We start from the raw sequence: 16,649 nt of genomic DNA on the forward strand, positions 1-16,649 counted from the left end.
AACAAGGCACAAATCAAACAGTTAACCCTAGCACGCTGCACCTCCCTTTCGCACGCTGCACACCTGCCTCTCGCACGCTGCACGCCTCCCTTCTCTCTCCAATCTCCATCGACATTCATCTCCACGCTGAAGGAGGGAGTTCAGGCGACCCTAGCTTCAACCCACCACGCTCTCGCACACCACGACAACGACGCTACTCCAAGCGACACCGAAATCCCTCGCACACCACCACCTCACCTCGGCGTCGCTCATTCTAAGGTAACTCGACGCTAGCTTCAATGATCTTTTTGTATTGTTGTTTTAGATATTGTGAATTGTGGAATAAGGGATGTTGTGGAATTAGAATGTTACAAGCTAATTACACTACTTCAGTTCTTAAGTTCGGTTTCTAAGTCCAGTTTGCGATTTTAGTTTATAAGTTCAGTTTGCGATTTTAGTTTGGTTCTTATAGATGCAAGTGTGTATTCAGAAGGTATAGGTGGACTGGCACAACTGACTGTTATTATTGCTAATGCTGGTGTGAGTGCCATTCTTTGTCATACTCATGTATTCTAGATGGCCTTCAGCATTTGTGATCATCCTCTGTTAAGTTTGTTAAGTTCAGTTTACAAGTTCAGTTTATAAATTTAGTTTGCAAGTCCAGTTTATAAGTTTAGTTTATAAGTTTAGTTTATAAGTTCAGTTTGTTAAGTTAAGTTTGTTAAGTTTAGTTTGTAAGTTCAGTTTGTGTTAACATAAGTATTTTCTAAATAGGCTGTATTTATATTCTAGAGATGTGTAAATTGTATTAGTACTGTTGTGGATTTGTAGTGATATGATCATGATAATGAATTTTTATTAGTTGTTTGGTTGGGATTGATTCGGAAAAACTTTTCATGTTGATGTGTGATGCATGGTTAAGTACTTTTAGAGGATATATTTTGAGTTTGGTATTTCTTGTTCATACAAAATCTTCAAAGAATGCATATATGTAGCTGGAAGTTGGAACTGAATTCGAGCTGGAACAAAGTTCGAGTTCGATCTTAACCGAGTTCGAGCTTGAAACGAGTTCGAGTTCGAGATTGAAACGAGTTCGAGCTCGAGTTCGAGTTCAGGCTTAGGTTCCGAGTTCGAGTTCGAGCTTGAAACTTTGAAACTCGCGAGTTTTCGAGTCGAGTCGAGTCGAGTTTGGGTATGACTTTTTGAGTTCGAGTCGATTTTAGTCAAACTCGAGCTCGACTCGCATCATTGCCACCCCTAGGTATAAGGTATGGGTTTGGAATGTAGTAAATCTATGTTAAGTGTTTGGTTAGTAAATTCTCATTCTAAGAGCTCATTTGGTTACCGTTGGAACTTAATTCCCTTGGGAAGTCTTATTCGAGCTCATTTGGTTACCGTTGGAACTTAATTCCCACGGGAAGTCTTATTTCTTGAGAAGTAAATTCCTTTGTCTATTTTCTAGGAAATGACTTTTGGTGTTTGGTTGAGCATAGCAATTTGTAATTGACACATGAATTTCTAATCACCAAGGGGAGGGGGGGGGGGAGGGCTTGGTGATTAATTTCCTACACTTCAGGAATTTCCATTTCCTTGAAAATTTTATTTCCCATGAGTTCCCTATTTCCTGCATACCAAACAACTATCCTATTTTGTACTTCCTAGGAAATCCAAATTCCAGTGAAATTTGAGCTGAATCAAACGACCTCTAAATTCTAAAATCAATACTTTCTGCATTTAAGAGCGATCTTTCCCTCTTCAACAAGCTGGTGTGATCTCACTTTCGAAACGACGTGTAAACCCATGAAGTATGGGGTTTAGAACATGAAATCGTTGGAGGAGGTGGTCTCGCTTATACCAACCCCTAGGTATTAATTTTTTAAAACAAGCATTTTTTACGCGTGATGCGTGCTTGGTTTTTTTTCGAAATAAAAACTCGATTTTTTTGGCATAAGTCAAAATTTGAACATTAGACATACAAAGTATATTTTTTTTAGTTGTGAAATTTGATTGCTTTAGTCTATGTTATTTAAGTCTCTCACCAATCTTTTTTTTTTTTCATACTTTTCAAAGTTAAATTCTATGAACAAAAAGAAATTTTATTAAATTTATTTATGATTTCTAATATTATACTTTTTGTTGACTTTTTAATTAAGTACAACACTTCATAGATTGTGAAGAAAATGGACACTTTGATTTCAAGTCATGAATCGGGTGTTGTGTCATTTTTACATTTGAATGTTTGTTTAGCAAAAGGTTTATCATGTCTGCATTTACATAATGTGTCATGTTTGTATTTATATAATATCTATTAATGATACTATTTCACTTAGTTAGTTAATTGATTTTATATAGTTTTGATATAATACGAAGTACTTAATTGTGTATTAATTGATAAAATATTTGACAAATATAATTTTCATATTTACTTTGTTAGTATGAATGTTTTAATATATAATACTTATAATTTCGCCTTTTGAGTTCGCCAATTCGCCCAAAATGAGTCAAAAATGAACCAAAACCAACCATAATTCGCGATTCGCGGGAGAATTAGGGAATTAGGTAACACCGGCTCAATTATTATATAATTTTGTTCAACTTTTTTGTTAATATTTTATGCTATATTTGAGTTTAGTTTTTTCTCTTTTGCAAAGTAGATAATTCATTCATGAGCATAGTAAAATAATATCTAAACACCATAGCTTCCCCTTCCCTTATATTTGACAATATAATTTTCATATTTACTTTGTTACTATGAATGTGCCAGTTGTTATATACAATTTTCTCTACATGTCGTGACTTACTTATTATATAATTGTGTTTAACATTTGTGAAAGTATTGGGTCAGACCGTCTGACCCAATATTCTCGTCAGACGAGCTGAGCCCAGTTCTCTCCTCTCATCCTGCTACTTACTTTTTTTTTGACGGGCATCCTGCTACTACCTTACTCCCACAATCAATTCAATTTCATGGCAATTACGCAACTCCTTCGCAATCTTCATTACTCCTCTCAGTCTCACCCATCATCTTTCTCTCTCCTCTTTAAACATCTCTTCTTCACCTCCAATTTCCCCCAAATTCTTTGACAACCCACCAAATTCACCTCCGAACATGTTTACGCCAACTTAGAGAAGAGAATATGTTTACGCCATTCTACGGGTTCATTATCTCGAAAATGTTACATAGATTTCACTGACTTGCATTTGCGTACAACACACCAATTGCAAGTCAAAATCAAGTTACAAACTCATAAATAATCATACTTCCATAGATATCAAAGAGACTTGCAATTGTTACTGTACAGACTAAATATGCCTTCAGAAGAACCAATAACAATGGCCATAGCTTGAAAGAATCGTCGGCTCACAATAAAATACCAACACCATGACAATCAAGAGATATGCCTAAACTAGCACTTCTATTGCAAACTTGCAACGAAAATAATATACAGTGGGTTGTACGTACAATTTTGTTAAGCTGGCAGAAGAGGAATGAAGAAGAAGGAGAAAGTGAGAGAAAGCAAAGGTTAGTGTTTTATTTTCTTTTCAGTTGGACTTTGTTTTCTTTCAGTTGGACTTTGTTTTCTTTCAGTTGGACTTTGTTTTCTTTCAGTTGGACTTTGTGTTCTTTCAGTTGGACTTTGTGTTCTTTCAGTTGGACTTTGTTTTCTTTCAGTTGGACTAACTGAAACAAAATGATGACTACCTGAAAAAAAATAAAGACTACCTGAAAAAGAATAATGACCAACTGAAACCCAAGTAAGTCTAACTGAAGCACAAAAACCAACTGAAAAAAAGAAGACTAACTGAAAAAAAAAAGACTAACTGAAACAAAATGAAGACTACCTGAAAAAAAATGAAGACTACCTGAAAAAGAATAAAGACCAACTGAAACCCAAGTAAATCTAACTGAAGCACAAAAACCAACTGAAAAACAAAGAAGACTAACTGAAAACAAAATGAAGACTACCTGAAAAAAAATGAAGACTACCTGAAAGAAAATTAAGATTAACTGAAAAAAAATTGGAACCACCTGAAAGTCGTCCGACCAAGATTATGGTCGGACGAGTCCGACACAATACGTTCTCTTAACATTTTTGTTAACTTTTTTGATGCTATATTTGAGTTTGATTTTTTTTTTTTCTTTTTTTTTGGCAAAGTAGTTAATTTATTCATGAGGTTAATTAAAAAATTTCATGGGGCCTTCCACTTCCTTTATATAATAGAGATAAAGAAGAAGAGAAGTGTATTATTGGGAAAAAAAAAGAAGTGTCGTCGTCTTCTTTATCGTGTCGGCCACTTTGAAAACTACATGTAATTGTTTTCCTCCGACATCTTAAGCATCTATCTTCTCCATTGTTTTCTCTAGTACCATTTAGCAAACAATTGTTTTCTTTTCTATTTTTTCAAAAAATATGGCTATATATGTTTTTATTTGTTGTACACCTTAACCATTGCTATGTCAATGTTTGCAAGTTGCAACTCTATCTTCTCTATTGTTTTCTCCCGCATCGTTTAGCAGACAATTGTTTTCTTTTCTACTTTTTTTTTTTAAAAAAACTTTGTTGTACTTACTGGCCATTGTTGTGTTGATCTTTTGTAATTCTATCTTCTTTATTGTTTCTTTCAGCGTCCTTTTTTGTTTTTGGTAGTGAGTGAAATTATATTATCAAATTTACTTTTTGGTGAGTAATAGTTGCGGAATTATATTTTGAAATTTAACTTATAGTAACTAATATAAAAGATAATTTTCTTTTATGAATATCTATTGGACTTAATAATACTTCATCTCGTAAAATCTCTATTATATATGTCAAAAGGGGTAGGACACCAAAAAGTAAAAAAACAAAAAACAAAACGCCTATATGTGCTTTAGGAATTTTTTCCTTGGATAATGCAAAAGTGGGTTTTAATTCCCAAAATATGCCCAAAAAAAAATTAAAATTCCCTGCGTACCGTCCACGTAGGACGGCACGCGAGAATTTTTTTTTCCAACTTAAGTAAAACCGCTACTTGAAGTAGCGGTTTACAAGTGCCGAGAATTTTTTTTTTCAACTTAGGTAAAACCGCTACTTTAAGTAGCGATTTACAAAAAAAAAAAAAATTATTTTTTTTTTAATTTTTTTTTGTTGTTGTTGTGGTGTAAACCGCTACTTCAAGTAGCGGTTCATTAATCAAGTGAAACTGATATGTGCTTACCATATTTTGCACAGGTAAACCGCTACTCAGAGTAGCGATTTATAAATTAAACCGCTACTCTGAGTAGCGGTTTAATTTATAAACCGCTACTTGAGACAACGTTTTATGTGTATAAACCGCTACTCACATTAGCGATTTTCGTGGGATAAAACAAAAAAAATAAACAGTTTCTCGCGTGCCGTCCTACGTGGACGGTACGCAGGGAATTTTATTTTTTTTGGGCATATTTTGGGAATTAAAACCCACTTTTGCATTATTTAAATGAGAAAAAAAAAACACACACACATAACAAGAAAACTAACTTATTAAAAGGAAAAAATAAACAAAAACCAACCCTTTGCAAAATAATTAATACGAGTTGACTACTTCATCTAATAAAATAAAAGAAAAATGAAGATTACAATTTACTCTTGACATTATCTCAAGGTTTCAAACTTTGTTTAGAAATTTAAACTATAAGATATTATTTATCTCTATTTGATATAAATTTTGGATGTTGTATTTAGTTTTTTTTTTTTTTGAGGGGATATTCAGTTATTTTTTTTTTTTAACTGTATATAGCACTTTTTTTTTTAGTTTTACTTCCATCAAAATTTAAATCTTGATGTCCCATATATGAGATAAAAAGTCATATTATTTTAGTACTGGACCCAAGAATTCTTGGTGTATAATTTTTTATTTTCTTTTGTATGTAAAAGAGAACCATACCAAAACCTGGAAAGAGGAAACAGGGCGAAAATTTGGCCAAGCATTCATTCTAACTTTTGTAAGTGCCGCTGCTTCATTTCCAGACTTCCAGTCGTCTACCCTGCTTCCCTGCTTAGCTAAGCCGCCTTTGTTCACTGGTAAACCACCTTCCTCCTTTGTTTTTTTCTCTCTCTTCTCGAATATTTGGCACGTTTGATTATATGGTTTCTCTTCTTTGCCATAACTTTTGTAGTTTCCATTAATCTTACCAGAAAAATTAATGAAGCACAATGTCTTGATATTATTTTGTTTATTCATGCTGCTGCAGTTTTTGTATTGAATCAAGCTGCTGAAATAATGGGGAAATTGGGAAAGAAAGCGAGGAAATTTGCGAAGAAGAACTTGCAATCTGTTATGAGACAGAAAAGGAAGTTGAATTCTAAGTCCATGTTTAAGAAGAAAAAAACTTCTAGTATGTTGTTCACTTCTTTCTTTTTCAATTTGTTCTGTTTTTTTTTTTTCTTTTTTTTGAACTTCTGTTTGATAGAATTACAATAAGTTTATGAGTTGTTTAGCTTTGTTATTCAAATCGTGTGCAAATTTAGTGTGGAAGTGTGCAAGTGGGTGTGAAACAAGCTTATTCTTTGAATTGTTACTATGACTTGTTGAGGGGAGCATTTATGTTGGGTACATTGCATTGGATAATCAATTACCTGGATTTAGAATTCGACTTAATATGAGTCTTACTTGTGTGTTTAGGTTATGAGGGTTAGATATGAAAGAGAGAATAGTGGGATTTGATTAGACCGAGCAAAATTGACCATGTATCCAAAAACCATGTCTTATACCCGAAATTATATGGTCTGAGTTTGACTCGAACATAAGGTGGCTTCAACAAACCCAACAAAAATTAATGTGACTAATGTTGATTAATCGTTTGTAATAAGGTGATTGACAATGGATGCCATTATGAACTGACCCGGATAAACAAAGAGAGAGAGAGAGAGCATTTTTTGTTTTGCACATTTCTTTTCGAGGACTTTTGAGTGTGTGTATTAAAAATGCTGTATTATTTCTCTGACATTCTTTTTAATTCTATTCTCTTATTGATTTTTTTAAGTTAAGTTGAGGAATAATGTTGATTTTCAATGTTCTATGTGTCTTACTGGATGTTGCTCTTCTAGGGGGTGCAAATGATGGTCTTAAAGATCAAGCAGGTGATACTACATCTACTGGAAGGTAAAAAGGTGAAACCAAAAATAAATCAGAAGAAAGTAAAAGGTGTTGTCTTTTAATTGTTCATTGATCCTCTGACATGCTTCTTTCACAAGCAGCTCTGAACTGACTGATATGCTGTTTAGGTTAATTATATTTTGCTGATCCTGATATATTTTAGCTCAACTATGAGTAATTTTTGCTCAGTTTGGAGCTTGCGGACTTATTTATCACATAATACTTCATCTTGAAGTTCTATAGTCCTTTGAGTGACATGCATGGTCACTGGATTCTGCTCTCAGTTAGGTTGTTTGACCTCTAGTGAACACTGTTAGAAGATATGAACATTGTGCTTGTTGATGTGTGCATTTTCAGGGGTTTGTGTTCTGTGTTCGATGTGCTGAGGGATTCATTATGCAGCCAGAACTTTATGGACGTCATATACTTCCCCCTTTTCATTTGATTGCAACACTTAGTTTTTTGGACTGTTCATGTACTAAGCTTGACCTTGATTGTTTTAATTAAATATATAAATAAATGTTAATATGTAAAATATTGTTGGATTTATCTCAATGTATATTTCAAAATATTAACTTTTTATGATTCACTAATAGGTAATTAGATATACTAATGGTGAAGTGTTCTGCGCTGTAGGGCGTGGAAGTCTAAGTGTTCAATTGAAAAGAAATAGAGAAAATATAAAACAAGTGAGTGGAATGTATAATTGGTTCAAGAACTGGCACTATATGACGTTATATAACCTCTTACAAGTAGACATATATAATGTATAAAGAAGCTCAAGGCACATTAAGCCTATGAGGATGCTAGTGCGTCTAGGCGCAACAAAGGAAAATCTAAAGAATCTGATGTAAAAAATTTGATAATGGCCTTGGGTGCGCCTTGGCGTGTGGTGTGACTTTTGCGCCGCAAGTTGTCTTTTTGACATTGCTTCGCCTAGCACAAAATAAAACACTTGACCCAAAACACCTTGCGCTTCAGCGCCTAGGTGCACTTTTTTATACACTGGACGTGTCACGTGAGTGTGGACATAGCCATTTCGTGCTGAACTTTGTTTGTCCTGCGTACCAGAATAGTTGCTGCCTTGAAAGTCTTCTTCTACCCAGACCTTTTTAGGAAGTTTTCATTCGGGCTATATCGCAATAGCGGCATCGAAAATGCCTATTAGGACTCACGTAGAACTAAAGGAAATGGATGTTTTGGATAAAAACAAAATGTTCTGTTCCAAATTTCAACTTTTTTGACTTTATTGGTTTTGATGCACTGTATGTGCATGTTCAGATTTGCGCGTTAGTGCTTGTGTGTGTGTGTATGGCTGTTTGCATATTCCGATGATGTTTGGGGGGGGGGGGTTCATCAGGTAGTTAAGTTATTTATTCTGATATTCTCCTGTGTACTTGCAATGTTTTGCTCTGTTCCTTATTTAGTTGCGAACACCAACACTTTCTTTAATCTTTTGGCAGCTGATCATGCCAATATTGAAAGAAGTTACTGTTGACTTTGCTACATCATACCTATGCATGAGATTTACTGTATGAATTATAACATCTGCAAGAAAAACGTTTCATAATTTTTTCAATCATTAGGTTGCATCTTGTAGTTGTAGTTGTTGACCAGTACTTCATAATAATTTGCCTACTTGCTATTAGGGAGCCAGTGATTGAAGATATAGTGGATGCTTCTCTTGATATATTCTCAAGCGAAGAAGAGGATGATGTGTTTGAAGATGGTTCAGACAGTGACGGATTTCTTTCTGAGGTTCTGCATTGGCCATGCTTTTCAGCAGCTATACATTTCAGTCTTGTCTTTATTTTTGATATTCAGTATGAATTTAAACAGGACTCAAGCTGCTCATATATTGGTGGGAGTGAAACTGAGCTTCATTCAGAAGGTGAGAGAATAAAATTTTCTGTAGATTCCAATTCTCATCCATTATCTGGTTGGCAGTTTTGTGAACTTGGTTATTTTATCATAGGCCAGCTTGTTTGTTTGCAGATGCTAGCCAAGGCAGCGAATTATCTGTTCAGAACAAAATAATTTCAGCGGAACTTTTGGAGAAGAAGAAGAGGGTGGAGGCTTTGAAGCTTAAGGTAATTATATTTGGGAGAGCAACATATTCTGGAAGCTTATTGGTGCTAATTTTTCTCCCCTGTCTCTTTTTTGAATCCCTTCTAAAGATCAGAGAAGTATTCTTAAACAGAAAGAGAATGTAAAATAGTGTACATTGCCTAAATGTTATCATTAACTCAAGGGTTAATGCGCTTCATTTACTACATGACTCTCTTTGTTTTCTCTATGGAGTAGTGTTAATCTGGATTCAATTTTCTAGACTAATAGATTTGCTTGGTAGGATAATTTACGGGATGTTTTTTTAGTGGGGGTAGAAAAACCAAGAGACGAGAATAATTTGTGCGCATGATATGTATAGGTTTCTTTGGGCATATACTTGGGTTGGTCTCCTATCCCTATAATGCTGCGTTCTGGCCAGTGGACGTTGAAGTTTTTGTGGATAGAGGAGTTGGAATGAGAGTTGTGAATTCGTAAATGGTCCTTAATCAGTTCCGTTTGCCATGAGAATAGTTTGAAATCTAATATATGTATGTTAGTATGTATGTTTGTAAAGGAGGCTTATTGGTTTTTGAGCAAGTGAATCCATTGATCAAATCTATGTCCTGGTTGTCATAATTTATTAACTTAAATAGTAGCTTTAAGTTCGCCTCAGGTCCCCTCAAAAATAGATAAAAGATTAAGAAAAATAGTTCGCCTCATGAAATAAAAATTACATAGATGACTGGAGACTTATATCAGGCTTTCACTTTTGAAAGTTGATATGCATAGGTGTTCTGGTAATCTTGCTGGAGTAACCTGTCTCCGGAAACGAAAATGATACTAATCTGATCTGGTAATGGAGCAGTCTTGCTACTATGCTTCCGTTTTAACTCACTGTAGGTACTTAATTTCTTGTTTACTTACACCCCATCATTATTGTGAAATCCCTCTATATAAATTTGGTGTTCTTTGACTTGTGCTCTCCGTGGGGTTTAGATTTTGTATTTCAATAATATTTTGCTGGTAATTATGTATCTATATTTGTATGTTAACCTCTTGTTGCTGGTATGGACATATACTTGCTCTTTCATGGTGCACTTATTGACTCACTTTTGTTTTTCTTTTACTTGGTGGGACTTACCTCAGGATCCTGACTTTGTGATATTTTTGCAAGAACGTGTCAAAGGTCTTGAATCACTTGACAACGAGGACATGGTGAGTGCTAAAATTTGTAGTTTGAGCTGATGTTATTATGGCGTATTCTGGGAAGTTTCAATTGTTCTATTGTTATCACCCTAAAATTTACCCTTCTCTTGAAGTCTTGAACTATATTATATGTTTTGTCCATGACACGTGATTTCTTTTGTTAACTAGTCTGATGAAGATGAGTCAAGTAATCACGATCTTCAGTCTTCTACTGGGATTACCCCAAGTCCAAATGCAGGCAGATTGCTAAGTACCTCTACCGTCAAGAGCTGGTGTCAGATCGTTAAAGAGCAGCAAAATCTGTCTGTTCTGCGTGGTCTTCTAAACGCCTATCGTGCGGCATGCCACTATGGAACTGAATCAACTAATTCTAAAGCATCCATTCATGCTCCAATCATACAAAGCAAGGAGACCTTTTGCAGCATTCTTATGTTTATGCTTTCTGAAGGTGATAATCTTATTCGGGGCTTATTGGGAATATCCTCCAATTGCAAGAAGCAGAACATCCTAGATTTGAAAAATTCTTCAAAATGGGAAAGTGTGAAGCCGATGGTTAAGTCATACTTGACTAGTACTTTGTTCCTCCTGAATCAGTTTACTGACGTCGACATTTTGGCTTACTCTTTGACTCGGTTGAGAGTTTCATTGGTATTTTTTGCTGCTTTTCCATCTTTGCAGAAGAAGCTCATTGAGGTATCTCTATTTTAACAAGAACTTTTTTTCCCCCCTCTAAATCTTGGTGCTCCAAGATATTTTTCACAGTTCTCCTGTGACATCATCTTTTCTTTGAAAGTGTTGACTCTGTTGATTATTTGGAAATATGAAAAAAAGAAGCTTTTCTCTTCCCTACTTTTTAAAGTTGGGTTGGTCTAAGTGCCTCGAAGACCTCACTTGATTACAGCTTGCATAGTAATTAAATTTACTGATTTTGTTTTTTTAGTACTTCCTCCATTTGGTTTTAAATGAAACGTTTGCTTTTTCACGCAACCCAACACGCTTCTTTAATCATTAATATCTTTAATTGTGCACACATAAAAAATATAAAAAAGTTATAATTTGATAGTATGCATCAAGACGAATTTAACAAGATCCCACTTGACTATGTTTTTCTTTATATAATGGCGATAAATTGAAGTCAAAATTGATCAATGAATAGTGTCATTTCACCCAATGTTTCATTTAAAACATAACGGAGGAAGTATATTTTTCGTGTTAGATTGGTTTTACTAGCCAACCTACTAATTTCTGGCCCAGATAAGTTTCTTTGCGGCTTTTTAGGAACAAACACAATACTAATCTCAATTGATTAGGATTAACTTTGCATATGTATAGACCTCTCAAAGCTTTGCATATGGGGGTGTCATCATTGTTATTGTTTCTCCAGTCCACTATACATGTACATCATAAAGATTGCTTAAACCTGGCCATGTTCTTGATGATGTAGAAACTATGACCAGTCAAAGTGTTCAGCACTTAAACCTGCCTCTTTATTCTCATCATTTTTGTCCTCCTCTCCTCTCCTCTCCTTATGGCTTTTGTGATAGATAAGAAATTGACGAATGCAATCATGGTTATTGTTTGCAATTTGTTCACTTATCTATCTTCATTTCTTATGTGGTGTAATGTTGACATTGCTAAAAGCATATTTGTGAATCTAGAGTTAAATATGTATTCTTATAGCTGGGACCTCTAACTTTTTTATAATTCTTTTTTGACTACGTTATGCACACTGCAGGTTGCTGTTCACCTTTGGGCAACCGGTGGAGGGACTCTTTCATCATGCTCCTTTTTCGTCTTGCATGACTTGGCTTCTCTCTTTGGCCATAATTCCTATGATATTTGCTTGAAGAAAACATATAAAGCCATTATTTCACGCTGCAAAGTTGTGGACCCTAAGAGTTTAAAACATATAGAATACATCAAAAACTCTTTTGTTGAGTTGTGCTCTATAGATTTGCAGAAATCAGTGAAATTGGCTTTGGCATCTGCTCAGAAACTAGCTATGATCCTCAAGTTAGGCTTGCAAAATAAGGAGGTATATGGTACACTTACTCTCATTATGCTTAAAACTATCATGCAGTTCGTAGACTATGCAAATATTTTACCTACCATCACTAGTGCCTAAGACCATGGTCTAGCATGATAAATGAGAATATTAGGATTGAAGCCAACATACTGCTGTTAATTTTATCTGGCGTTAGCCTCTGTTGAAGGTAAAATAATAAAATTCAGTATTAATGTCTGCCAGGAAGCTCTTAAGAAGATTTGCAGTTGGGAGTATGTTTTGTGCATTGATCTCTGGGTTAAGTTTATATCTGTCAATATTAAAGATAATGATCTCCATGGCCTATTGTATCCACTCATCCAAGTCATAAATGGAGTAGCGCAACTCTATGCTGGTCCAAGATATCTGCCTTTGAAAGTTAAATGCATAAAATGGTTGAATCAACTATCTGCATCTAGTGGAATCTTCATCCCTGTCTCTTCGATGGCACTGGATATATTGGAAAGCTGTCATGTTCTGGAAGTTGGAAAGACAGTAAAGGGTGATGTTAACTTATCAACTATGTTACAGGTATGGATATCAGAAAGACTCACATCTCTACTATATGTGTATTCTTTGGTGAACCTTGCTGTATAAAAACAAAAGATTGCATGGTCATATCCTGTCTGCTTGCTTCTGATGTAAACATCTATTATGAGAGTTGTCTATTGTGGGAAAATAGTTTGTCTCCGCCACCTCTTCATGTGCCGCTTTGAAGTGTTTGCTTTCAAGCATGCTGCTACTTTCATTTAGATGGGTGTTTTTTAAAAAAAAATCATGGACTGGCATTTCTCAAGGTAGATATTGAAACTAAAGAACTTTAGTAATCAGAATCAGAAGATTGTAGAGCATAAACGTGCTGAGGTTTATGCTGGATCTTGGATTCTCAATGCATTTCAAAGCCCCTACCTTAAAAGTAGAGGGAGTTGGCGCTGGGTGTTTTTTTTGGTGGGGCGGTGGGGTGGGGTTTTAAGGATAAAGAAGCTCTTTGAAGTAGGTGGAGGTTATTTTGGTTGTACAATTACTACAATATACAATCTCTTTGTGCTTGATTTGCCTATTACTCCAACTTAAGAAATGTAAGACTGACATGTAAAGAATGAAATTTATACACTCCTGTTTTTATTGTAATTGTAGCACCATTTCTCTGTTGAATCGATGCAATAGGTTTACATTGTTGGACTAGTATGTTTATCATCAGGATAATCATAAGATTTTTGGCTGTCATGGAGCAGTTGCCCAAATTTTGGCTCAAGTCACGGGATTTTCAAGAAGAGTGTGTTTTTGCTGCTGTGGAGCTGCTTTGTGCACATTTTATTCAGTGGAGTCACCATATATCTTTCCCTGAACTTGCAACTGTTCCTGTTATCCGTTTGAAGCATTTTTATGAGAAATCCACGATTGAAAGCCTGCGCCGATCAGTACAGCGCCTAATTGATCAGGTATCTCATTGGCTTCGCCGCATTTGTTTTGACAGCATTTACTAGGTGTCCTGGTTGTTGATCAGCAAGGAATCTACCTGAACTTTTGATTGCCGTTTTTTTGTTGGCTTTGCTTCAGGCCTTTCCTAATAGAATTTAGATATGAAGGATTAAAACGCATAAGATACCAATTGACACCATTGTAGGTCCTGGTGTTTAAACTTTGCATAATGTCTTTGGATTGAGTAAAACAGGTACTTATCTGGGACAGTCTACTAAACCTGCAGATGGAGAATTAAGAAAAATTCTCAACCTGCTAATGCTTATTTACAAGCATATTTCAGGAATGTGCTGTCATTTCTTTTCATTTCTAGCAAGAGTTCTTGCATGAACCCAAGAAAAAAAGGTAGATACTATGGTCTCTTTATGCATCATATTGTGGTGTATGAAGGTCAGTACCCCTAAATGCTCTCCTGAATAGGAAAAAATATCGGGATGACAATTTTAAGGTAATGATTGAACAACACATGTAAATCAGTGTACAATTGATAGTATACTGGCTGCAAAAGAAGCTATAAAGTTTTTGTCATCCAGGAATGATACTTGTGCTTCTTCCACCGCATACTTTCATACATGCATATATCATCTCATTAAGCTTGAGGCTTGAAGTATTTTTGGTTCATCACAAGGTTGTTGTGAGCAGACCTGCCTCCATCATTGCTGATAATTCTTATAGAATTTGGCTTTTCTATTACTCATATATTTTGCATCAATTTATTGCCGTGGGCCGATAATGCTATAAGGATGTATTGGATCAATCACAGTTTAGGACCCGGTATTTGATGTAATAATTTGCTGTCCGATTTGCTTGTCGCTGATAGATAGACGAGAAGTTTTCATGATCCCTAGTTAACAGAAAAAAAATGGCTAATTGAGCTTCGGAAGTTGCTTTGTTTGGCTTTACTAGCTTCATCATATTGGACGTTTGATTGTCAGCCATCATGCTGGGTGCCAGAGATGTGCTGAATATGTCTTTCTCTTCTGGCTAAAGACTAGTTTAAGTTTGTAAGACCTGTGATCTTTCTAACAGCAGATCTACAATGCTTTTCTTTTTTTTGGTATTATTGTTCAAGACATGAATATGTGTTCAAAGTTATGCTGATTGCTTCATCAATCATTTCGTTGTTTTTTCTTCTCAAAGGTGGAGAAGAACGTGGATTTTGTCGAAAGAAAGAGAGAGGGTGTTTCATTTTCACCAATAGACCAAGCATCTGCAGATTCATTTCTTCAGGTTATAAATCCGTTTCCACCATCTATAGAATGCTCTCTTGAACCTTGTGATTGTAATTTGGTCTTGATGGTGGATTAATAATGTGCAGGGTGAAAAGCGCAATGACAATTCCCCATTTATTCAATATTACACAAGTATTATGCAAAATGGTTTGACAAGGAAACTCAGCACAGATAACCAGACCAGGTAACTCTTTGATTGCCTATTAAGTGATCCTTTTACTTCTTTTCATTTGGAGTGATGTAAGATTCCTCTCTTCTAAAAAGTACTATTACTTCGGAGTCTATTGATTTCATTAGGGAGTTTATTTAGCGGAATTGGTGGTTCTTTGATTTTAACTTCATTCATTCCACCAACGTGCTTTCCTGGATATGGTGTAGTGTGCTCAAACTGAAAAAGCTGAATGGTAGAAAGCGAAAGTTGCCACAGAAAACTGAGGATGTAAATGCTAATGCGGACAAAGAAATTGCGAAGATCAGTAGCAATGTGTCGACCAGAAGTGAGCAAGTTGTGAAGAGAAAGAAGCAGAGAACTTGAGGATGCTGTAATTTGTGAGCTTGCTTTTTATAGGTACAGAGAAATGATTTCAGTGTCCACGCTAATTGATTGTATCTTAGTCTCTATGTTCTTGGAATTTTGAATGGACTTTTTGGTAGATTCGAGTTGCTTACACAAAATTGCATGTAATGGTGGTAGAAGTGCTCTTTAGTTAGATGGAATGGGATTGACCTTAATGCAGTGTCATACATGAAAATTTTGGAATTTATTGTTTTTGTTGTATCTTTTCTTCATAATATACTAGAATGAAGCTATTTATCTGGTTATTATTCCATATATATCTTTTATTATTGCAAGAATGAAATTCAATTATCCTTTTTGCTTGTTTTCTTATATCCTGTTTTACTTCTACCTGATTCAATGTAATGGTGATGATTATTTTCTTTTTTCTTTTTTAGTTTCATTGTTGCAACTATTTCATAAACCCTAAAACAACATTTATAAAAAAAGTATTATAGAAGTATATGCAGAGGCTAGGGTCACTGGACGAGCATATGGGGCAACTCTAAAAGTTTTAGTATTTTTGATTTGTACAATATATCATGTTACTGTATATATTTCCTGGAAAAGAATAATTATGTATTAAATAAGCGTATATTGTTTTGGCATTTGGTATGGAAATTGGAATACCTTTTTCCAGTTGTTTCCAAATGTTCAACTCCTACTTGAAACACATGCATAAAACCCTCTCTCTCGAAGACTTTTCTCTGCCAGTCAAACCCTAACCAACCCACCGCAATATCTCCCCTAAAGGGCTCGATTGCTGCGTGAGCCACCTCGGCCTCCTCACGTCGGCAGTCGATCCCTCCCCTAGGCCCCGTTGCTGGTTTTTGTTCGAGGTTTCATTTTTCTTTTTGTTCGTAAATCCGGTGAGTTGTCGCATTTGAAGCACCAGGTTGCCGCTAGTTCAGGTCATCTACCTCTCCCTCCCCAGGCGCGTCAGTCAGGTATACCATCCCCTTCCCTGTTCCTTCAACGGGACTCC

General features: G+C 35.4%; 1 protein-coding gene across 4 annotated transcripts; it reads left to right on the forward strand.

Moving 5' to 3' along the window:
• Nucleotides 1-15,938, forward strand: LOC104886836 (protein REBELOTE). 4 transcript variants are annotated; one of them, XM_057392595.1, is made up of 15 exons: nucleotides 1-258; nucleotides 5,874-6,020; nucleotides 6,191-6,334; nucleotides 7,047-7,101; nucleotides 8,745-8,853; nucleotides 8,935-8,986; nucleotides 9,076-9,185; nucleotides 10,291-10,359; nucleotides 10,519-11,043; nucleotides 12,086-12,385; nucleotides 12,599-12,925; nucleotides 13,630-13,836; nucleotides 15,017-15,106; nucleotides 15,195-15,292; nucleotides 15,487-15,938. In XM_057392595.1, the coding sequence occupies exons 3-15, from the start codon at nucleotides 6,220-6,222 to the stop codon at nucleotides 15,641-15,643; spliced, it is 2,214 nt and encodes a 737-aa protein (XP_057248578.1). In that variant the 5' UTR covers nucleotides 1-258; nucleotides 5,874-6,020; nucleotides 6,191-6,219; the 3' UTR covers nucleotides 15,644-15,938. The 4 variants fall into 4 exon arrangements, with proteins under 4 accessions (XP_057248578.1, XP_057248579.1, XP_057248577.1 ...); XM_057392596.1 differs by having other exon boundaries at nucleotides 5,967-6,020; XM_057392594.1 differs by lacking the exon at nucleotides 1-258 and adding an exon at nucleotides 3,232-3,502.
• Nucleotides 15,939-16,649: the final 711 nt, after the last annotated feature.

Source organism: Beta vulgaris, chromosome 2 (assembly GCF_026745355.1).
Source record: "Beta vulgaris subsp. vulgaris cultivar EL10 chromosome 2, EL10.2, whole genome shotgun sequence".
NCBI lineage: Eukaryota > Viridiplantae > Streptophyta > Magnoliopsida > Caryophyllales > Amaranthaceae > Beta > Beta vulgaris.